At 38.4% G+C, this 24144-nt stretch overlaps 1 protein-coding gene across 2 annotated transcripts in view; it reads right to left on the bottom strand.

The window, feature by feature from the left end:
- Positions 1–3533: 3533 nt before the first annotated feature.
- lrp2a (low density lipoprotein receptor-related protein 2a) overlaps positions 3534–24144 on the bottom strand; it is a 178774-nt gene continuing 158163 nt past the window's right edge. For both annotated transcript variants that reach the window (XM_052027503.1, XM_052027511.1), the window contains exons 65-73: positions 19663–19782; positions 17030–17117; positions 15256–15323; positions 13982–14102; positions 13388–13511; positions 13172–13282; positions 11999–12109; positions 9297–9368; positions 3534–6572 (exon numbers count right to left, since the gene is read on the bottom strand). In XM_052027503.1, coding sequence (XP_051883463.1) covers positions 6396–6572; positions 9297–9368; positions 11999–12109; positions 13172–13282; positions 13388–13511; positions 13982–14102; positions 15256–15323; positions 17030–17117; positions 19663–19782 — 992 coding nt within the window. In that variant the 3' untranslated portion in view covers positions 3534–6395. The remainder of the gene's footprint in view (positions 6573–9296; positions 9369–11998; positions 12110–13171; positions 13283–13387; positions 13512–13981; positions 14103–15255; positions 15324–17029; positions 17118–19662; positions 19783–24144) is intronic.

Raw genomic sequence — 24144 nt, 5'->3', positions numbered from 1 at the left:
TTACTATCACAGAATTGTATCTTGTACTGACATAGACAATATATCATGTTAATATTAGATAGGCTTTCTTCTTAGTTTTCAACTGGGTAATGCAGATCTTTTTCAATACTAGAATAACTAGAGGATGTAAAGTAACGAGGAATAACTGATAATTTACAACTCACAAGTTATAAACTCAGGAGTAAATTGCTAAAGTCTATGACAATGTTTCTCATCTTGTTCACATAAGTGTGGTTAAGTTTAACTCTGAATGTATTTATGAAATACTTTTGTTGGCTTCCTATTTGCTACCTCAGTGCTGTAAGACTATTTGTAATGAAATGATGTGGTTGGTTGTACTTTCCCAGAGGGTGTTATTGAGATATTTTATGTTTTTTTTTCAAGTTATTAAGACATTGGTCTTCTCATTTTGAATAAAACCATATTCTCCAATAGTGGCATCCTAAATACTTATCCATGTTTCACAGACTGCACTTGATTTAGCTACTTTTACTTATTAGAAACGAAAGAATATTTTATTTTTCTTTTGCTTTGTAAACTTTGTTAACTCGTTCAGCAATTTAATTTGTTTTACGAATATTATCAATTTGTTATTCCAAAGTGCTAAGTCTAGAAACTTAGTTTATCTCAGTTACACCATCAAACTATACTATTTGCAAAAGGGTGTTTTTAATTTTTTTACATTATAAACCATTTTGTAAACTGCAGTTTTTATTTTTGAGCACTGAATATTGTTTTTCAATAGAATAGTTGGTTTTGCTTTGTTTTATCAACAAAATCTTATTTTAAGTGATTTTTCCATTATTTCTATAGAGAGTGATTTGGAACTGAGAAAAATCTAGAAAATCATTGTCTGCATGGATTAAAATCCTTCATGCTGTAATTATTAATAAAGCTCTTCCTTGTTAAAATAATGCTCTCTCATATTAATCACAAATGAGAATGTGGCAGGACATAAAAAGATCATAGTTGGCCAGAGATCTACCTGTCCTTGCACTAAAGTGCACCAACATGTTTGTTGCACCAACAACATCTCTATAATTAATCCTTGTTCATCCAATAATCCTTATTACAAACTGTAATTTTCCTCTCTATACTTCAGCACCTTGATGTATTCCCTTCAAAATATAGTAAAGTGATAAACTCTCCTGCTTAAATGTCTGAAGGAACAAACAGCAAAGCTGAAAGTATGGTGTCCCTGAAGAACTGAGGTGTATGGAAGAGTACATTGGCAGGCATGGTAGTGTAGTGGTTAGCGTAATGCTGTTACAACGCCAGCGACCCGGGTTCAATTCTGGCTGCTGTCCGTAAGGAGTTTGTATTTTCTCCCCATGTCTGCGTGGGTTTCCTTCGGGTGCTCCCATGTTCCAAAGACGTACGGGTTAGGAAGTTGTGGGCATGCTATGTTGGCGCCAGAAGCGTGGCGACACTTGCAGGCTGCCCCCAGAACACTCTACGCAAAAGATGCATTTCACTGTGTGTTTTGATGTACATGTGGCTAATAAAGAAATCTTATTTTATCTTATCTACTGATATCAGCATCGAACTGTGCTTCCACTCCTCTCATGATAGAAGTTGGGCAGGAACCTGTGTAAATCAATGTGTAATTGGCCATCACTGGAAAACCCCCCAATATCACAAAGTGGAATTTTCCTCTCAATGTTGCAACAGGTCAGAGAACTCATTCCTATTAACAGAGGTTCACTGACAACAGCACCCTGTCCAAATCTGCATCACTAGGATGTTTACATTGACAGCAGTGTGATAGCCCCAGTACTTGAAAAAGCAGCAGCAACACACTGCATTTATAGAACTCTAATGCAGAAATAAAACAAAACAATCCAAGGTGTTTTACTGAGGCAGGAGCAATGCCAAACCCAAGATATATTGGGATGATGCCCAAAAGCTTGGAATTCAAAGAGTTCCTAAAGAATGAGAGCTTGCTTAGGAAAAAGCAAGGAAATTCTTAGAAAGTTGCTTAGGAAATTCCTTGCTTAGGAAAAAGCAAGGGATCTAGAAAGCTGTAGGACGATTCAAACAGAAGGTGATCACTTTAATCTCGAGGCATGGGTGGGGGTGGGGTGGGAATCAGGAGTCATTATAGGTCAGCAAGAATCCAAGTGATTTTGGAAAGCATACAATCACTTAGCTGTGGTTGGACAGAAGTTTCAAAGGTGTGGAGGAAAGGACGATGGCAGGAGAGCATTGAAGTAATTAAGTTTGGATTTGATAAAGAAATCACAGTGTGTTCAACCCATGCCACAGACTGTTCTGGCAGATAGACCTGGTACCAAAGATATAGTAGTTAAAATTAGCCGGATGTATAATGGACCATTGCTCTATTATCTCCAGTTACTCATTCCTGCTGAGAATGGTCATTTTCCACAATGTACCAAGGCACTTACATTGGGATAGAATTGGATTTAGTTGCAAAGTTCTCCATTTCCTTTCATCAATATGCACAATTTGTACTGATGTTTTATTAGATGTCAAAAGGCTATCAAATCGCTATGGGGAACATGGTTTCAGGATTCACTACCTGTGGCTTAGTTGACTCTTACAGCTTGATCTCTGCATTGCCAATACTCTTGGGTGTAGAGGGGTGTGTCCTTGGGGTCTGCCACTTGAGAGTGAATCCACACTCACATTTCAATCCACTTCACAGGACAACTCAGGTATGGAGTGTCAGCTCAGCTAGGGTAGAGTGGTGGTTGTGCTACAAGTAATCAGAATTCTTGACTATCAATCCAATGACACAAGTTTAAGATCCACCATGACAGTTAGGTAATTTAATTTAAGGTAATTAAATAAATAAATTGAGAATTTAAGGAGGAAAAAAGGCTAGTAAAAGGTCAGAGATTATTCTTCCCAGATTCTCATAGACTCCCCTCAGATTCTACCACTCACATATGCGCTAGGGGCAATTTATAGTGGCCAATTAACCTACCAACCCATAGATCTTTGGGATGTGGAAGGAAACCAGAGCATGCAGAGGAAATCTACACGGTCACAGGGAGAAAGTGCAAACTCCACACAGACAGGACCTGACATCAGGATTGAATGCAGGTTTCTGGCGCTGTGAGGCAGCTGTTCCACCAGCTGTGCTACTTTGCTGCCCGTGATACTGTTGTAAAAATTCATCTGCTCACTATTCTCCTTTCAAGAAGGAAATCTGCCATCCTTATCTGGTCTGGCTGATGCGGGACTGCAGATGCTTGACTCTTAACTGGCAACTAGTGATGGGCAATATATGTCAATATTGCTGGTGATGGATCCAAGATGATCCAGTGGATTAAATATTGAACTCCAAGTTGTTCATCCGCTCTAAAACATCTGCTTATGTGGTGTGAGGTTATTCCAACAAGAAATGACTTTAGGAAGCAAAATCAATCAATCAATCAATCAATCAATCAATCAATCAATAAATAAATAACAAAAAACCAAAAAATTTAATGTTGATGATTTTCTAACACAATGTTTCAAGGGATTTTTTCAAGGAACTTGTTCCTATAAAATAATTTAGTAACAAAATATGATAAAATAATGCACTTTATTTGATTTATTCAGCAGTAGATTTTCTTCAGTGACAGATTTCTTTTTCTAATCATCATACAATATAACTTCCACTCTAATTAGAAATCATCCATTATAATTAACATACAAAGGATTCTACAATTTCTTATGGCATAAAATATATAAAATTATAATCACATTAAGTACAATCAATAGTGAGTAGATGTGCAGGCCTTTAACCAATAAATTTAGGCAGCTAGTCTAGGCCATTCATAGGACAATGACCATTGGAAATGTCCTTCAGTGTGAAGTAAGCCAAGATGAACGGTCATCCCAATTATTCCTTGAAGACTGAAGGATAGGATAGCATATCATTTCTGGGTCCAATCAGTTTAGAATTGATCATGTGAGGTATATATTCACAGTGTAATCTGTATCAGCAGTCACTGCATCTATCATTATCAATTAGTACTGCTTTTCAATTTTTTTAATTGCCTTCAACTTACTGTGCAGGTAATTGTAATTAAAGGAAAACCTGATATCTGGGCATCTTTTCTCCTTTTGTTAAAGAGAGCAGATAAATCAATCATTTAAGATGCTTTTTATACTCAAACTAATATTTGAGACTTGATAGAGGTCTACAGGATGATAAGAGGCATAGATCAAGTGGACAGTCAGAGACTTTTTCCCAGGGCGACAACGGCTAACACAAGGGGGCATAATTTTAAGGTGATTGGAGGAAGGTATAAGGGGAATGTCAGAGGTAAGTTTTTTTACACAGAGAGTGGTGGGTGCGTGGAACGCACTGCCGGCAGAGGTTGTGGGAGCAGGTACATTAGGGACATTTAAGAAACTCTTAGATAGCCACACGAATGATAGAAAAATGGAGGGCTATGTGGGAGGGAAGGGTTAGATAGATATTAGAGCAAGATAAAATATCAGCACAACATCGTGGGCCGTAGGGCCTGTACTGTGCTGTAATGTTCTATGTTCTAATATGTTTGCTCACATTCATGAACAAAGCAGAATGAAATAATTTGTTTGATAGCTTCAATGTTCTGAGGATCTTTTCCGTAGCTGTTCTCCTCACTCCTAATTTGTATCCCCTAAGCACACACTGTAGCAACAAAGCACATTGAACTCCACTTCTGAAATTCTGTTCCCTGGATTTCAGAAGTAGAATTCAATGCATAAACATTATTACAATGCAGATTTCATGCAAAAGAGGACAAATTCCTACTCGTGTGTCCTGGTACCAAGAAACTTTCTGGTGTCATTTAATTGAAAGGGGTCAGGGTTCTATTTAAGTCAATGGATATGATTATATCTGTTGCAATGTTAACCAGACTGATACCTGGAATGGAACAATTGTTTTAAGAGAAAATGTTGAGAGGCTTGACTTGATTGATTTGAGGAGTCTTGACAGGGTGGATATGGAGAGAATGATTCCTCTGTGAGGGGATCCTGAACAAGAGGTCACTGTTTAAAAACATGGGTTACTCATTTAAGGCAGAGTTAAGGTGATTACCACTCCCACCCCCACCCCCATAGATTTACAAGCCCTTGAACTCTCTTCCTCAAAGGGTGGTGGAAGTAATGTTTTTGAGTACTTCAAAACGGATGTATAAAGATTCTTTATAAACAAGGGGATCAAAAGTTACTAAGGGTCAGCAGGAATGCAGATTTGTGTTTCTAACTAGATTAGCCATGTTGACTGGCAGAGCAGGTGAGAGGGGCTGAGTAGCCTTCTTCTGTTCCTAATTCATATGTTTTATTCATTATTTTTAAAAAAACTAGATTGCACTTGGAATGGTTTTCTCAATGAGATATTATTTTTTAAATGTGTTTCTGCATCATCTCTATACAGTAAAGCATAAATATTAAATAACAGCTGTGATGTTTTCGGCCTATGAGATTACTTTATCGGCTTTATAGATTTTTATAGACTTTATAGGATTTTGTAGGCTTCTCCCATAAATACAACCATTGCCAATTTTCTGCATATCTCATTAATGCCCTCAAGTACTTTCCCCTCAAACTGTTAAACCTTGCTCTCAGCACATGAACAGCCTGCTAAATTTATAACTAATAAAAAGAAAAAAATGAAATTGTAAACATTTCTGAAGGTTAATTTAGAGAAGTAACGGCATAAAACAATATTGCAACTGAAAATCTTTATCAATGCTTTATTCCCAATCCCAGTCCTTTTTTTAAATAAATGATTTTTTTTGATTATGTGGAACAGGGTGTATTGAGATCACACATTAAGCTTTCTACAACCAGCTGTTACAGCTGGTTTGACAAGAGACTATTTAATACAGGTTTCACTGTGTTTAATATTTCAAAAAGAACTCCAGTGTACTCATTTTATTTTTTTATATGCTTTTAGCCATATTGGTTTTATCAAATTCCTTCACACAGCAAGGTCAGTAGTTCTCACATTTAGAATTGCCTGTCCAAAATTGAAATCAGTGGTGTAAGCTTAATCTTCAGATTTCCACAAACTTCAACCTTCAATATAAATCAGCTTTACCCATGACAAAATTATTGACATAATCTCTTAAAAATTTACAAATATACACATATTTATAACATTACATATCTCATACTTATACACATCGAGTGCAAAGAAATACATAAAGAACCTCTGGATTAAAAAAGTCTTCACAAACAAAAAGCAAAATGATAAAAGATGGCATATAATATTACTGACGGGAAAGGAACAGACAGACTACTTCTTAAAACAGCTATAGGCTCACACTAATTATTTAACAGGTTTCTTGCACCTAAATATTTCTGACATATCCAAATATTCTGGCTGTGTATAAAAATATAATGTACCATAGGAAAGGCAATCTCTTTTTCTCCAGTTATGTACTGAATTATGCATCCGAATCCTCTTTGACAAGAGCTGCTGTATCTTTGAAAGTATTCTCTGTTGGACTGAATGTTAAAGGCTCATCTTTTTTTGAATGTGACTTACTTGGAGGTAATTCAAAAGTATGAGAAGTGGCAGAGGTTTCGCCAAGTGGATTATTTGCCTGTTGCTGTTTTTGGCTCTAGGAAGAAGAGAACATCTGTTAACATTCCATAAGACAAAATCTATTAAGTAAACTAAGCACACTCCACCAATTAGTGGAATGCTTTCTACATTAACAAAACAGGACAATACACATCACTTAGTTCTATTACTTGCACCTTGAATTGACTTTGAGTGTGGTAAGTGAACTAAAGTATCAACATGATTGCCTTGAACATCAATGTTGTGCAGCTAACCAAAGGAACTTCAGTGCTCAAAAATCTCTATCCAATTGATCTAATGCAGTTCACACATATGATCTGTGTTCCTAATTTACTGTCATGATTACAATGTTGAGCCAGCATTCAGCACGGTATTGCAGTGGTTAAATTATTGGACCAGTAGTCAGGGTTCTAGACCATTACAAATCACTTCAACTTTGTCTATTGCAAGACTACTTCCATGATACCATTTCATAGATTTGATTTGCAGAGTATTATCACTGCATCCATGTGATGCAGTCAGTAGTAATTTCATCCATAAGAGGGGCATATTGAATTTCTGTTTGCAAATACCCTGTATGCCGTTGTTATTTGTGTGTAGTAGTATGTGTTTGGCAATGCAGAAAGTGAAGAAAAAATATTTCTGTAACCATTTTAAACTATACTTGGAATACTGTGTGCAGTTCTGGTCACCACACTATGAGAAGGAAGGACTAATCTAGAGAGGGTGCGGAAAAGATTCACAAGGGTGCTGCCAGGACTGGAGCACTTGAATTATAAAGAGAGAATGGATAGGCTGGGACTGTTTTCCCTGGAGCAAAGGAGGCTGAGGGGTGACCTTATAGAGGTTATGAGGGGCATAGATAGGGAACATGGGCACAGTCTTTTTCCCAGGGTCGGGGAGTCTAAAACCTGAGGGCTCAGATGTAAGGTGAGAGGGGATAGATTTAAAGGTGAACTGAGGGGCACACAGAGAGTGGTGGTTATATGGAACAAGCCGCTAGAGGAGGTGGTAGAGGCAGGTACAATTACAATGTTTTAAAAAAACTTTGGACGGTACATGAGCAGGAAAGGAATGGAGGGATATGCGTCAAATGCAGAAAATTTGGATTAGCTTAGGTAGGTATCTTGGTCAGTATGAATCTATGAATTGTGCACTACACCAGAAGCTAATGCTCAAACACACCTGTTTCGGTGTTCAGTTTTAAAACAGCAAAGGGTTATAGAATCATAGAGTTTATATAGCACAGAAACAGGTCCTTCAGCACAACTTGTCCATGCCATCCAAAGTGCCTTCCTGAACTAGTCCCACTTGCTTGCATTTGGTCCACATCCCTCTAAACATTTCCTATTTATGAACCTGTCCTGACTGGTTGCGTCATGGTTTGTTACATCAATTTGAATGTGCAAAAATGCAAGAAGCTGCAGAGAGTACTGGATTCAGCCCAATAAATCACAGGCACATCCCTCCCCACCATCTGCAGCATCTACACGAGGTGCTGCCTCAAGAAGGCAACACTCATCACCAAAGATCCCACCATTCAAGCCATGCCATCTTCTTACAGCTACTGTCGGGCAAGAGGTACAGAACCCTGAAGTCCCACACCACCAGGTTCAAGAACAGCTACTTCCCTTCAACCATTTGGTTCTTGAACCAACCTATCCTAATCACCACTTCAGTATAGCAGTACTATGACCAATTTGCATGACAATTGACTTTGTTTTTGTTCTAATTGTGTTCTTTCTTGTAAGACTGTATATAGTCTATGTTTTTCACGTGAATGATGCTTATCTGATGCTATGTGCCTGTGATGCTACTGCAAGCAAGTTTGTCATTGCACCTGTGCATACATGTACTTGTGCATATGACAATAAACCTCACTTTGAAATATAATTGTACCCACCTCTACCATTTCCTCTGGCAGCCCGTTCCACCACCCTCTGTGTGGGAAAACTTGCCCCTTAGGTCCCCTTTAAATCCTTCCCCTCTCACCTTAAACCTATGCTCTCTAGTTTTAGGCTCCCCTACCCTGGGAAAAAGACTGTGACAATCCACCTTATCTATGGCCCTCATGATTTTATAAACCTCTATAAAGGTTACCTCGCAGCCACCTTCACTCCAGTAAAAACACTCCTAGCCTATCCTGTGTCTCCTTATAACTCAAGCTCTCCAGTCCTTCCTGGCACCCAGAACTGTACACAATATGCCAGGTGTGGTCTCACCAATATCCTATACAGCTGTAACATGAGATCCCAATTCTTGCACTCAGTGCCCTGTCCAATGAAAGTAAGCATGCTGTACGCCTTCTTCATCAAATTTCCTACCTGTGTCACCACTTTCAGGGTACAATGGACTTGTACCCCTAGGTCTCTCTGTTCTACAACACTCCTCAGGGCCCTGTCATTTACTGTGTAAATCCTGCCCTGGATTAACTTCCCAAAATGCCTCACTTTACACTTGTCTGAGTTAAATTCCATCTGCCACTCCTTTGCCCACTTTCCCAGTTGATCTAGATCCTGCTGTAACCTTAGACACCCTTCTTCACTGTCCACCACGCCACATATCTTGGTGTCATCCGCAAACTTGCTAATCACGCCACCGAGATTCTCATTGAAATCATTAATAAATATGACAAACAGCAGGGAAGAAGCACCAATCTCTAAGGCACTGGAAGGATGGCCACTACATTTATCTATACATTTTTTAAAATGTGATATAAAAATACAAAATGCACTATTACAAACATGGAATTAAAAATTACCTCTGCATATACAGGGTTTTCAAAATGTGTGCCTTGTTTGGGTTTTCGTTTGAAAAAATTCCACCTTGATTCCTGAAAGGACAAAACGATATCAATGTAAGCAACAGAAGTTGTACATTACTGGAACCACATTCAGGAAAGATACTAATCCAAATATTTAATGCTCACACTCATTTTTAAGGTAAAACAGATGATTTAACATTTATCATGGGAGGTAGCACAGCAGTCAACATGCAGTAGCATGTTGTTGGTGAAAGTAGAAAGAGGCCTAACATCTTTAATGTTGATTTTTTCCTCATCCATTTTCATTATTACACAGACGCACGTGCACACACAAATACACACAGATATATGGGAGTGCTGTGTTTTCAGAGACACATGTCAGAAAGAGCACGGAACTCTCCTGATATCTTGACTAACATTCAATAATAGGTCCTCTACATTTATCGTCTATATCAATGATTCATATAAATTCAGTGGCTTTCATTAAGAAATTTGCACTTGACACAAACTTAGCCATGTAATTGATGGTGTAGATTATGTCATTCAATTGGTGAGAAAAGTGGCAAATAAAAATTCGATCACTTCTCAGGATAAGTTATAGGGTCATAGAGCAATACAGCACAGATACAGGCCCCTCGGCCCAACCAGTCCATGCCGACCACGGTGCCCACTCAGCTGGTCCCAATTTCCTGCATCTGGCCCATATCCTTCTAAGCCCCGCCCCTCCATATATCTATCCAAGTGCTTCTTAAATAATACTATTGTACCTGCCTCAACCCACTTCCTCTGGCAGCTCATTCCATGTTCTTATCACCCTCCATGTGAAAAAGTTGCCCCTCTTAAATCTTTCCCCTCATCCTAAATTTATGCCCCCTAGTTTTTGACTCCCCTACCCTGGGGAAAAGACTGTTACCGTCCACCTTATCTATGCCTCTCATAATTTTAAACATTTCTAGAAGGTCACCCATCATTCTCCTACGTTCCAAGGAATAAAGACCTAGCCTGGCCAACCTCTCCTATAACTCAGGCCCTCTAGTCTTGGCAACATCCTCGTAAATCTTTTCTGCACTCTTTCCAGATAACCACGTCTTTCCTATAACAGGGTGACCAAAACTTTACACAGTACTCCCAGTGCAGCCTCACCATTGACTTACACAACTGCAACATAATGTCCCAACTCCTATACTCAAGGCCCTGACTGATGAAGGCCAGCGTGCTGAACACCTTTTTCATCACCCTGTCTACCTGAGATGTTGCTTTCAATGAACTATACACTTGTACTCCTAGGTCCCTCTGTTCCATTACACTACCTAGTGCCCTACCATGCATCGTTCAAGTCCTACACTGGTTTGACTTTCCAAAATGCATCACCTCACACTTAACTGTATTGAAATTCATTTACCACTCCTCGACCCACTTCCTTAACTGACCAAGATCTGCCTGTGATCTATGATAGCCTTCTTCACTATCAACAATGCCTTCTAATTTTGTGTCATCTGCAAACTTATTGATCAAGCCTTGTGCATTTGCATCCAAATCATTTATACAAATAACGAATAACAACAGTCCCAACACCAACCCCTGCGACATACCACTAGGCACTGGCCTCCATTCTGAGAAACAACCTTCAACCACCACCATCTGCTTCCTACTCCGAGTCAATTTTGAATACACCCAACTAGCTCTCCCTGGATTCCACGGGACCCAACATTCCAGGCCAGCCTGTCATGCGGGACCTCATCGAATGTCTTACCAATGTCCAAACAGACAACATCCACTGCCCTACCCCCATCTACCTTTTTGGTTACCTCTTCAAAAAACTCTAAGAAGGTTCGCCATGCACAACCTCCCACGCACAGAGCCATGCTGACTCCTCCTAATCAGACTTTGACTATCTAAATGGTGGTAGATCTTGTCCCTCAGAATTCCCTCCAGTAACTTCCTCACTACTGATGTCAGGCTGATGGGCCTGTAGTTCCTTGGCTTGTCCTTGCTACCCTTCTTAAACAATGGAACATTAGCCACCTTCTAATCTTTGGGAACTTCACCAGTCACTAACAATGAAGCAAATATTTTTGTAAGGGCCTTCGCAATTTCTTCTCTAGCCTCCCACAAAGTTCAAGGGTGCATTCGGGCAGGCCCTGGAGATTTATCCACCTTAGTGGGCTGTAAGGCTGCAAATACCTCTGCCCTGGCAATATGAATGTCCTCCAAAACATCTCCACTTGTTTCCCGTATTGAATATGGGGAAGGCAAATGTGTAAGGGACCACAGAATAAATGTCAGGATACTAAAGAAAAACAGAGGTACAGAAGAAACTTGGAGTTCACGTCTACTGATTCTTGAAGGTAACAGGACAAGTACATCTGGAGGATAAAAAGGCATTTGGGAAACTTTATTTTATTGGCCAAGACATAGAATACAAGAGTAGAGAAGACACAACAGAATGATTTCAATAGCTTGTTAAAACTTGGTCAAAACACTGAAGTGTTCTGGTCACTACAGTGCACAATGAGATTTTAGAGAATTTCACCACCACAGGAGAATCACATCTATGAGCAAAGATTGGATATGCTGGAGTTCTGTTCCAAAGAAAACAGGAGACTGAGAGGCTATTTGTTAAGACAGACCCAAATGGAGGAGAGGGCAACATCCAGGTGGTAAAGATTTAATGGAAAGAGAAGTACTATTGTTTTTACCTGAGCTTGTGATTTGATTGCAATAGGTTTGTCCACAAATGGAGGCATGGATGTATAGATAGGATTGTCATAGCTGCTGCCATTTGTTTCACCACCAACTGTCACCATAACCTGGACCATTCCAAAACAGCATGAAAATAAATCAAGCATGTTAGTGTCAAAACAGAAAAGACATTGAATCTAATTTCAAGATTTCACTGCATAGTTTAATTACAATCATATTGTTATCTATCTTGAATAAAAATAATTTCAGTTAATCCAACTGACAATTTGGCTGTCGTTTCTGCTGCTGGGTGCACCAACCACCATGCAAGGAAAAATCAAAGATATATTTTGCTATATTTAAATTTAAGTTTCATTTGACGTTGCTTTCAGTCTAGGGACCACAGCTCAGGAAAGAGAGGGTACATCCTTGGAGAGGATGCATTGCAGATTCACTGGAAAAAATATTGAGCTATTAAAAGTAAACTATGAAGAAAAAGTTACAAAACTAATCTTATATTTTCTTGGACATAGCAGGTTGTGGAGTGATCTAATTAAGGAATTTGATAGGTGGGAGAGTGCAAAACCGGGACAGAGAATAAATATTTTTAGTCCATTTGTTTAACATACAACCATATACAATTCTACAAAAGGTCATTTAATAATGATGCCAAAAAATAGGTCTTCACATAAAACGTATTGGAAATCTAGAACACTGCCCTAAAACTATTCATGTTAGATCAATTGAACATCTCAAAACTGATTTTTGTTAAGTAAGCTTTCTAAATGGAAAACAATCAAGGAATGTAATTGAGGTTAATGTACTGTATTAATCAGCCATGATCTAATTGAATAAGGAAACAGGCCTCCCCTTTCTCCTAACAAGGCTTCATCCTGTCCCTATTCTTCCTTCTAGGTTTCTAAAATGTGCCACTAAATATAGTTTAATTTAATCATTTACCTCTATTATAAATAAAGGGAGTAATAAAATTCAATGTGCATCTACTGAAATATATATACTTGGACATTCAGAGCCTGGCAATTCTGAATTGGGTAGCATTAATTACAGTTGCATCTGATAAAGCAATGGTATAAAATCACCATCACCAACCAAAAAAACAATTATTCTAAAAACCAGTTGGTAATGAGATGTTCAGTTTATTTCTTTTCAGTAGTCTCTTCATATTTTACCGCTGCTTGCTCAACTGCAGGAGGTTCACTGAAAACAATGCCCTTTGATCCAAACATGGGATTTTCGAATGTAACTGGTTGCTTTCCTGCCTCAGCTACGAAGTTTTCATTCTGTTGCAAAAAAGGATTGTTTCAGATTAAGTATCGCAACCCAGCGCAAGTGCAAAACAGCAATCCAGAACTAGTTGAAAACTAGTTACAGGTTACATATCTTACCATCTGCATTGCTCCGTCAATAGCAGAATCTATGTCAATGGCAGAAGCACCACTGTCTACTCCACCATCCATTCCAGATCTAAACGTTACACCATTTCCATTGGGTTTGACAAAACTGCTTAAGCTTTGTGGAGAAACAAAAATCTGGTCATTGCTAAATTAAATTGTGAAAATGGAATTGAATATATTTACTATCCAAAGTCAGGAAGATGAGGGAGAAACACAGGTAAGGTATTAACAATAATTTCTTCCTGAATTTTAAAGTACTTGTGCTGTGCTTCATGGTCTGCATAATGTTATGTTGGTATACTTCTTGATTAGTTATATTATCATATACAGGTAGACGATTTGTCTTGTGTAAAATTCATGAGGAAAATTGTTACAAAATAAGGTTACATGCACTTGCAAAAAAACATTTTAACAATCTGAACAGTTGAAGCTCAAGGGCTAATAGAAAATGATGCGATGTGTATCTATTCAGTTAGCAAGTTTGCTATTCAATATTAACATAACTTTGCCTCTAGTTGATATCACCACTGTTATGTAATTTGCTTCACTTTAGTAAATTCATACGGAAATGTAAAAATATGTCACCTTGAAAGCTTAGGGAAAGGAGGCAGAATTGAGCCTGTGCGCCTGTAATTCAAGAATGCTCCTGCAGCAGCCAGTGCTCCCAGAATTAGGATGATAACAATGGCTAATAAGACTAATGTTGCTGTAATGAAATAAAATATTAAAAAAAATTCATATTAAGCGACCATCAAACATAATAGGGAAACCACAACTTAAAGATCAAACTATACCATTCTTGAATACTTTAGGGATGGACATCTGGCACTGCAATTTAAGAATTAAACTTACTCAGTTACTTTTCATGACTTATACCTACTTACATCAACTTTTTTTGTTTGAGTTGAATACAAAAGGAAGGAGGTATGCAGTTATATAGAGCATTGGCTGGAATACTGCGTACAGTATTAGTCTCTTTATTCAAGGGAGGAAGTTAATGTGTTGGCAACAGTTCAGTGAAAATTTACTAGACAAATATCTGGAATGGAATGGTTGTATTATGGAAAAAACATGAGGCTAGACTTGCATCCACTGGAGTTTAAAGAATGAGAGGTGACGATAGAAATATATATGGTTCTGGGAGGTCTTGACAGAGTAGATGTGGAGGGGACGCTTCCTCTTGTGGGAGAATTTAAAACTAAAAATCACTATTTAAAAATAATGGGTACCCCAATTTAAGATAGAGATGAGGGAAACTTTTAACCCTTAGTGGGTCATAAATCTTTGATACTCTATTAAAGGGTGCTGGAGGCAGGAGTCTTATAATACATTTAAGGCTGTGGTAGACACTTGTTAATCAAGGGGTTGAAGATTTTTCACAGGTCTAGAAGAATGCAGAGTTACAATTAGTTCAGCCATTATCTTGAGAGGCTGAGTGGCCTACTCCAGCTGCTAATTCGTTTGTTCACATATATCCAAGATGTGTCTGGAATTGGCACAATGCTTAAAATATGACAAGAAATATTTTCTGTTATTTCCCAGGGATGCAATATTTAATATAAAATAATGCATTTTTGTTCAAGGGAAGGAATTCCCTTTGCTCACTATGGGCAATGGAATCATAAATATAACTTTAATTTCACAATAAATAACAAATACAAATTTTCCACAAAATTTACACATCTTCATTCATTTACTTGCACTAATGGCTTTTTGAAACCAATGAAGATCATTCATCATTTGCTGTGTGACCAAAGTAATCATCAAAACAAAAGCTTGTGGACACGTTATTGAAAAGCTAGTTTCACTGGGCTACTGAATGTTTTAATTAACCGAATTTCATATTTTAAAATAAATACCCGTTGAATGACGTGATCCCTGGGATTTTGCAAATTGACAATAGCTTCCTGTATATCCATAAGGACATCTGCAGAAAGATAATGTGTAATATTTCAAACTTCTCTTTTATGACAGCAGAAATATTTTCCCAAACTCATCTGGTCTATTAGACAATTAACTTTCCATACTTTCCAATATTAACATTGCTTGTTTAGATATGCAAATAATTTGTCAAAAAGCTAAATTGTGAAATTCCTTTTACACACATCTTCGGCAGGTAATTAATTACCTCACAAAGTTTCGGATATAATGCACAAGCAAGCATTTAATAACTGCATGACAATTAATCTATTTTCAAGTGTAGCATGCTCAATTAATGTTTCTTTTTTAATTCTAGCTATCATTTATCAACCATTTTCTGTTTGTTAGTCATATTACTATCTCAACGTGGTGCTTACTAGCAGCTTATTTGGCACAAAACCATTGAAATACAATTACGTGGTGCTGCTAATTTCAGTGCTTATGTGCACATTGAATTAAATAACTCCTCACGTAACTGTATCTTTCAGTCTTGCAGGGTAAATTTCCAAAGTTTGTCTGTCATTGGTCATTCTCAAACCTACCAGGTTTTCAAAACAGTGTTTACTCTACAGCTGTGTTCTTTAAAGGGGCCGATCAAATTCTCACTTGCAACTTCTGTACTCTACAGCAGAACATTAGGTACATTTAAGAGACTCTTAGATAGCCACATTAATGATTGAAAAATGGGGGGCTACGTGGGAGGGAGGGGTTAGACAGATATTAGAGCAGGATAAAATGTTGGCACAACATCATGGGGCGAAGGGCCTGTACTGTGCTGTAATGTTCTATGTGCATGTATCAGCTCCAGTCAACTTGTGTGGCACCAGAAGAGATTGTGTTCTACCTGAAGAGAAACATTTTCTTGATGAATACAAGATTGCATGGGTAATTGCATGATTCCATTCTAAGGCAGTTACAGTTACCTAACAACTTTCAGTGGCTACACTGCACTGACTAATGGTTGAGGGATGAATGCCGGGGCAATAGATGTAATGGGCCCAGGCTGAAATGGCTTGTATTAGGAAGTTATCACAGAGAACCAAAGGCAAATGGCATATTCTTTAGGCAGATAAACCTTTCAATACATTCTCGTTGTTTTTGGATCTTTCAGTGGATGCTTTGTAAAATGATTTCAAGCAAAACAACAATAAAAGGTTGGAGTTTATAGAAAAGGAATACATTGCCCTTTGGAACTTTAGACATAACCAAGGCTTGGCAAGATAAAAGATAAGAGTAAACAGATAAACTAACGTGGGGTAAAAAATTAAAATATTATATTGTCCCCTTTAATGTTTTTAATTTAAGAAAAATGACTGAATTTCTTGTCTTGTGGACTAGAAGCCTTAAAAAAACATGGAAGTAAAGGGTTTTCTACAATTAATCAATTATTCATAGGGGGAGCAGCTTGCAGGAAGTGATTGTTGCAATATTACAGGTGAAGACTTACAAAAAAAAATTAGGGAAGGAGGTCAGTGATTTCCCAACGAGCAATGTCTGGTGGCACCCAACTAGGAATCAACCTCTAATTTTAAAGATAGATGGAATTTTTAATAGCACAAGCATGGAAAATAATGTTTCCAGAAAAGAGGGTATGTTTATATGAAAAGAAAGAAATCTTGTCATGAACAATATCTGTGGATTCCTGTAGGTGATACAAACATCTGCCCAATAAAGTGTACTGTGTTTCCTTGGAGTCCATGGTCTTCAACTTACGTGCACTTTGTGCTATTTGCTTCAAAATAACATATTCCTTCATTCCTACACTTGCAAGCAGGTGGCATGGTTTGTTCTGGCTCAATTGCTGCAGAGATAAAAAATACAGTGGAAAAACAAATAAAAACAATCTCCTTAACGATAAACACAAATGCATCCAGTAAACATTTAATAGGTTGGTGTGGGATTGTGGAAGCTGCAGCATAACAAGGGTTAAGATAGTCTGTACAGAACAAGGGTCCTTGGGAGGATGAAGTCCCATGTGAATAGCTTGAAGTACCAAGGACATGAGGAGCCTCAGCAGACCAAGACAAGGATGCAAACAAAGGACTGCAAGGCACACACCAAGTATTGGACAATTACTTTACTAACACTAAGGTATAATTGACCATTAACATGTAGTTTCTATTGGTTATTAACACCTATATTAATGTATCATGATTGGTATTTTATGTACGCAAATAAGGGATTCTAAGGTGTGCAAGATTTCAATTGGTCAATATCTATATAAAAACGACAGTTCTTTGTTGAAACTTTGGAATAGTTTGATGACAGAAGCTGGATTGTTTTCCTTGTGCATAAGTAAATAAAGTTTGATAGGAAATGAGTGCAAGTTGTCAGAGTCTAGTTAAATGGTGACGAGAGGATAAGGTCTCAGAACTTGTCAGTATTCTACTTTCATTAAACTACTGTAATGTACATTTAGGAACGATTATTAAAAAATGTTTACTGAGGCGTTATGAACATATCTCTAATTGCAGCCCATTTGACCATACAAGATAAAGAACAAAGTCTGAACCTATATGGAGCAAGACCCAGACAACATATAGGCATTGGTTAATAGGTTACAGAACATTCAGACCACACAGGAGTCATGGAATGTGGATCTCCAAAAAGAGTCTTGATATCCAATAGCAGTACCATCAACAAGTTCCCTACCAATATCTTTGGATCACCACTGACCAGAAATAGAACTGGACCAGCCGCATAAAATACCAATGGCAATAAAATCACGTCAGACTATCCTGTGGCAATAATTCACTTCTTGAACTTCACTTATCATCTACTGATCAGCAGACAGGAGTGTGATGGAATACTCTCCACTAGCCTGTTAGAGAAATATATTGCCATTATTGGAAGTCATTACTCAATTCCATTATGAGAGTACCTTCACCACACGAGCATTATACTCTAATGTTTGAAACAGACACGTCTCTGCTAATCTAGGTCAACTTTATTTAAAATAGGCATTTTTAATGAAGGACGTCATTAAAAGAAATTTGAAATAGGATCTTTAGGGGTGCAGGATGTGATCTTGGTCTGGACCCCTCACTGTTCCAAGAATTCGAAATACCCTATAAAAGGCTTAAAACAACAGAATCCCTGATTCAGCAAATTCCTAATCCTTTACTCCATTATAATAGAAGTGAAGAATCATTATGACACAAGAACAGCCCGTTCAGCCCAGAGGATCTGTACTGACTCCCTGCATGGCAATATATTCAGTTTCATTCCCTGGATTTTTCTTCTTGCCTTGCAAATTATGAACGTGAGGTTTGAGCTGAAAATACACCCCCATATATCATACCCATCACTTAGAGCTTTCAACCAAAAACCTTTCTCTACAAAAGCTGCGCCTGTGTTATAATTGCAAATGATTGCATCTGATTGGATGTCTGTTTTATAGTACTATAACAAACTTCAATCAGGGCTAAAGTGTAAAAGACCCTGATTTAGGAAAATAGTTATTCTCTCGTTTGTACATTTCCATATTTCTGGGAGATGGACATCCCGCACTCTATCACCACCCTTGCACCCATAATTTATTGAAGGCTGGATCAAGGAAGTCCTGTTTCTCAAGCAGATTTTAGTTTAAATTACAGTAGAATGCAAGGGAAGAGCTGCATAGTGTTAGGACCATAGGCTTTGAATTCCAGAGAAACAACATCTCAGCAAAATTGTGCTCTCCGTGTTTTTTTTATTTCCATTGATAATACATTCAATTTCTCCCAATGGATTTTCTTCACAGATTATGAGCAGGCAAACTCAATCTATTTATGTAATATTTTAAGCACATCAAGATGAACACAAATGAAGAACATTGATGCAAGTAGAATACTGAGATTTGTTCTAATTTACTGCTTTACCCAAGTCACAAATGCCAAGGTATTTCTTCAGGGTTACAGAGGTGAGCAATAAGAATAATACTGGGAAAAAAAAGTTTGTTATGAGAAAAATTTGAGGAATATGGCTTGGTTTTGGAAAGGAAGAGAGTCAAGTGAGTAATTTCATTATAGATTTCAAGATTATAAAGGTTATGAACAAAATTGATCCTGGTAAATGCTTAACTGAAATTAAAGATTTAAATACCAGAGGGTAAAAGTTAAAAATCATCAAGTGAAAAGTTAAAAAGGCAAGGGGTATCTCATTTGGTGTAAGGAGTATCAGTGATGTAGAACTGGCAAAAGCCACAAGTGCATTTATATAGAAATAACAGATTGAACAAAAAAAAATCAGCAAAGACATTGATAAATTCGATTTATGAGAAAAGAAAATATTGTATGCCCCAATAGATGTTGTTGTCCTTAAAAGATTTTCCATCTTGAATAAGTGGATTGATCAAATGCACATACCTGCGTCACACTCAGAACGACTGCTGTCTTGAAAGTGACTACCCTGAGGACAAGCACAAGTGTAGCCTCCCGGTCTGAGCAAACACAGATGACTACAGACATTCTTGCAAGGATTAGGCACTGAAACAAGAATGGAAAATTAAAATAAAAACTGTATTCCAAAGTATTAAAACTATGCATTTAATTCAATTGTGAAAGAAGCTTCAGATGTAGGAAGATGCTTTCACATTAAGGGGAAAATAGTGGACATCATGCACGAATGAAAGGGGAAAATTTCAGTGGAGTTGCTAAAGCCACAATAAAAGAGAAGGGGTGTAAGGAAGTTTAAAAATAAAGCAAGAAAAGCAAGACAAATTGTGTAATGGAGTGTGGTCTAAATGACAGGAACTTCATAGCTGACCATATGCCCATCACTAATGGAATACAAGAAGAAGAAGACAGAAAATACTGCAGTGTCAGAACAGAACAGGATACACCTGAGCACTTAAGGCTGCAGCAAATACATAAGGTAGAATGGGGCAATGTCAAAACAAATTTGAAAGCAAGGGTGAGAATTATAGGGCGAACTCATTGATACATGGAGTTTCAGAGAAGCTTTGATGACGGGATTTATGCTGGAGACAACCTTATCTGATTTGTCTTGGTTGCTTCATTACCTAAGAAAATTCAAGGTGGGGAGTGTTAAAGAAGTCTCTTGTTTATTTATCACGGAAGGACAAAACTGAATACAGATGGCCGTTGTAAACTGTGATGGATAAATCCTTGCCCTGTGTAATGAATTAGACAAACTACTGTGCATCCTTAAAGGAAATAAACAGATTATTCTTAAAAAAAATTGTACCAATGTAGCATTCCATAGCAACTCATGGTAATTAAAAGATCCATTCTGATCATCTTAGCTTTCCTATCACTTCTTTACTAAGTCTCTCAGATGTGATATTTGCAAACTTCCTGTTGAATGGTGGTCTGTTCTCAATACTCACTATCTGCAGTACACTAATCAGTGCAAAGATAATATCCAGTCTTTTAGCTTTAGTGGAGGTAGAACTGACAATATCCACTATTGTCATTGATAATGACAAGCAAATAGTCACCAGAATACATACCTGCAAAACCAATATCATGGCCCTCTGGCTAAATCATATCAGTTCTTGCAGTTTAACATGTGATTGACACACTAGACATTTGTTAATTTTGTGCTCAACTAAACTATTTATTCCTGGGAATCAAACCTCTCTCAACAATTATGTAGTTTTTAGGATTCTTTGATGACTTTCATCAGCAATGTTTATAATGTGCTCCTTTAACAAATAAAGGATGAAGTGGGATTACTTCTTAGCTCAAGATCTGAAGCCAGTGCAATCATAAGCTCATGGTGAATTTTGTGAAAATCTTACAACGCAAGTGCAACATCATTAGAAGATGCACCTTCTATGATCTGTTCCTATTTTTGTGACAATTGTCATGCACTGGGACATCTTCACTTGATGCAGTTTCACTTTCACCCAGTGAGGTCATTTTGGGTACTGTGTTAATGCTCATATTACAGATATGATATATATGATCGTCTCCACAAATTCTAGGATTTCTTGTAGCAACTATATACAAGAACCTTATAATATAAACCCTACCAAGTCATCTAAGATTACATAGAATGTCATGTTAATGCCAAAGGTTTGAATGCTAGTTAAGAGGACGAAGGAAGAATCTAGTTAGGAGGAAGAAGGCAGCACACATAAGGTTTAGGCAGCAAGGATCAGATAGGTCTCTTGAGGAATACAGGGTAGCAAAGAAGGGGCTGAGGAAAGCAAGAAAGGGACATAAAAATGCCTTGGCAAGTAGAGTCAAGGAAAACCCCAAGGCATTTTTCACTTTTGTGAAGAGCAGAAGGATGACAGGAGTAAAGGTAGGACCAATTAGGGATTAAGGTGGGAAGATGTGCCCGGAAGCTGTGGAAGTGGGTGAGGTCCTCAATGAATACTTCTCTTCAGTATTCACCAAGGAGAGGGGCCTCGATGACACTGAGGATGGTGTTGGTAAGGTTAATGTTCCAGAGCATATTGATATCAAGACAGAGGATATGTTGGAGCGGTTAGAAAATATTAGGACAGATATGTCCCCGGGGCCTGGCGGAATATTCCCCAGGCTGCTCCACGAGGTGAGGGAGGAGATTTGGCTAAGATCTTTGAGTCCTCATTTGGAGGGTGGCAAATGTTGTCACCTTACTCAAAAAAGGTAGTAGGGATAGTCCAGGGAATTATAGACCAGTGAGCCTTACGTCTGTGGTGGGCAAGCTGTTGGAAAGGATTCTTAGAGATAGAATCCATGGGCATTTGGAGAATCATGGTCTGATCAGGAACAGCCAGCATGGCTTTGTGAAGGGCAGATCATGTCTCACAAGCCTGATAGTGTTCTTTGAGGAGGTGACCAGATTGATGAGGGTAGTGCAGTAGATGTGGTCTACATGGATTTTAGTAAGGCATTTGACAAGGTTCCACATGGTAAGCTTCTTCAGAGGGTCAGAGGGCATGGGATCCAGGGAAGCTTGGCCATGTGGATTCAGAACTGGCTTGCCTGTAGAAAGCAGAGGGTTGTGGTGGAGGGAGTGCATTCAGATTAGAGGGCTGTGACTAGCGGTGTCCCACAAGGATTGGTTCTGACCTCTGCTTTTCGTGATTTTTATTAATGACTTGGATGAGGGGGTAGAAGGGTGGGTTGGCAAGTTTGCAGATGACACAAAGGTTGGTGGTGTTGTGGATAGTGTAGAGGATTGTCAAAGATTGCAGAAGGACATTGATAGGATGCAGAGCTGGGCTGAGAAGTGGCAGATGGAGTTCAATCCGGAGAAGTGTGAGGTGGTACACTTTGAAAGGACAAACTCCAAGGAAGAGTACAAAGTTAATGGCAGGATTCTGGGTAGTGTGGAGGAGCAGAGGGATCTGGGGGTCCATATCCACAGATCCTTGAAAGTTGCCTCACAGTTGGATAGGGTAGTTAAGAAAGTTTATGGATGTTAGCTTTCATAAGTCGAGGGATCGAGTTTAAAAGCCACAAGGTAATGATGCAGCTCTATAAAACTCTGGTTTGACCACACTTATAGAGTACTGTGTCCAGTTCTGGTTGCCTCATTATAGGAAGGATGTGGAAGCATTGGAAAGGGTGCAGAGGAGATTTACCAGGATGCTGCCTGGTTTAGAGAATATGCATTATGAGGAGAGACTAAGGAAGCTAGGGCTTTACTCTTTGGAGAGAAGGAGGATGAGAGGAGACATGATAGAGGTGTACAAAATATTAAGAGGAATAGACAGAGTGGACAGCCAGCGCCTCTTTCCCAGGGCACCAATGCTCAGTACAAGAGGGCATGGTTTTAAAGTAATGGGTGGGAAGTTCAAGGGAGATATCAGAGGAAGGTTTTTTACCCAGAGAGTGGTTGGTGCATGGAATGCGCTGCCTGGGGCAGTGATGGAGGCAGGTACATTGGTCAAATTCAAGAGGTTACTAGATAAGCATATAGAGGAATTTGAAATAGAGGGATATGTGGGAGGAAGGGGTTAGATAGTCTTAGGCGAGGCTTAAAGTTTGGCACAACATTGTGGGCTGAAGGGCCTGTATTGTGCTGTACTTTTCTATGTTCTATGTTCTAATGCTATTGTGATGAAAACATTCCCTGAGAGTTAGTAATATTGTAAGGAAATGTTCTGGGATTTCCTCCCCAAGTTAGAGTTAGGACGCCAGTGAAGATTGCTGAAGAGTTTTTCACTCTGCACATTGAGGGATGCACATGCATCAACCAGTACAGTAACCGTGAGTTGCAAATCTTCACTTCTACCCACAGCAGAGTGGTGAATAACACAGCACAATATTACTTATAATATCACACTAATTGTTTAAAACTTTACTTACAGCACGGTAACAGGCCCTTCTGGCCCAATGAGTCTGCACCACCCATTTAAGCCCATGTTACCCTACCCATACGTCTTTGGAATGTGGGAGGAAACCAGAGCACCCGGAGGAAACCCACGCAGACACAGGGAGAATGTACAAACTCCTTACAGACAGCGACGGGAATTGAACCCTGATCGCTGACGCTGTAACAGCGTCACGCTAACTGCTACGCTAACATGCCGCCTAAGAGGATTTAAGGGGATGACATTTTCCAGTGTCAAATTCTTTATACAACTGAGATACAGCAGATAGCTGGGTATAGTATAAGGCAGCTTTGCCTAGAAATTCGTCCCTTCTCAGTAGTGCTAATCACCATCAGTGCATATTTCTGTACCTTGTACTTAGTTCTCTGATCAACACTACTATATAACACATTTAGTATCATTGACAGGTGGATGATTAGGAATTTTATTTTTGATTTCTTTCATTTACCATAATCATGATTATTTATCATAATCATGTGATTAACTAAAAATAGTTTACAGATTTTGGCCTATGAAGTGGCCCCATCTAGCATTCTAATGAAGGACTGAAAAT

Source organism: Pristis pectinata, chromosome 1 (genome assembly GCF_009764475.1).
Source record: "Pristis pectinata isolate sPriPec2 chromosome 1, sPriPec2.1.pri, whole genome shotgun sequence".
In the NCBI taxonomy this organism is placed as follows: domain Eukaryota; kingdom Metazoa; phylum Chordata; class Chondrichthyes; order Rhinopristiformes; family Pristidae; genus Pristis; species Pristis pectinata.
Note: the sequence above shows the minus strand (reverse complement) of the source record. Positions and strands in the feature narration are given on the sequence as shown.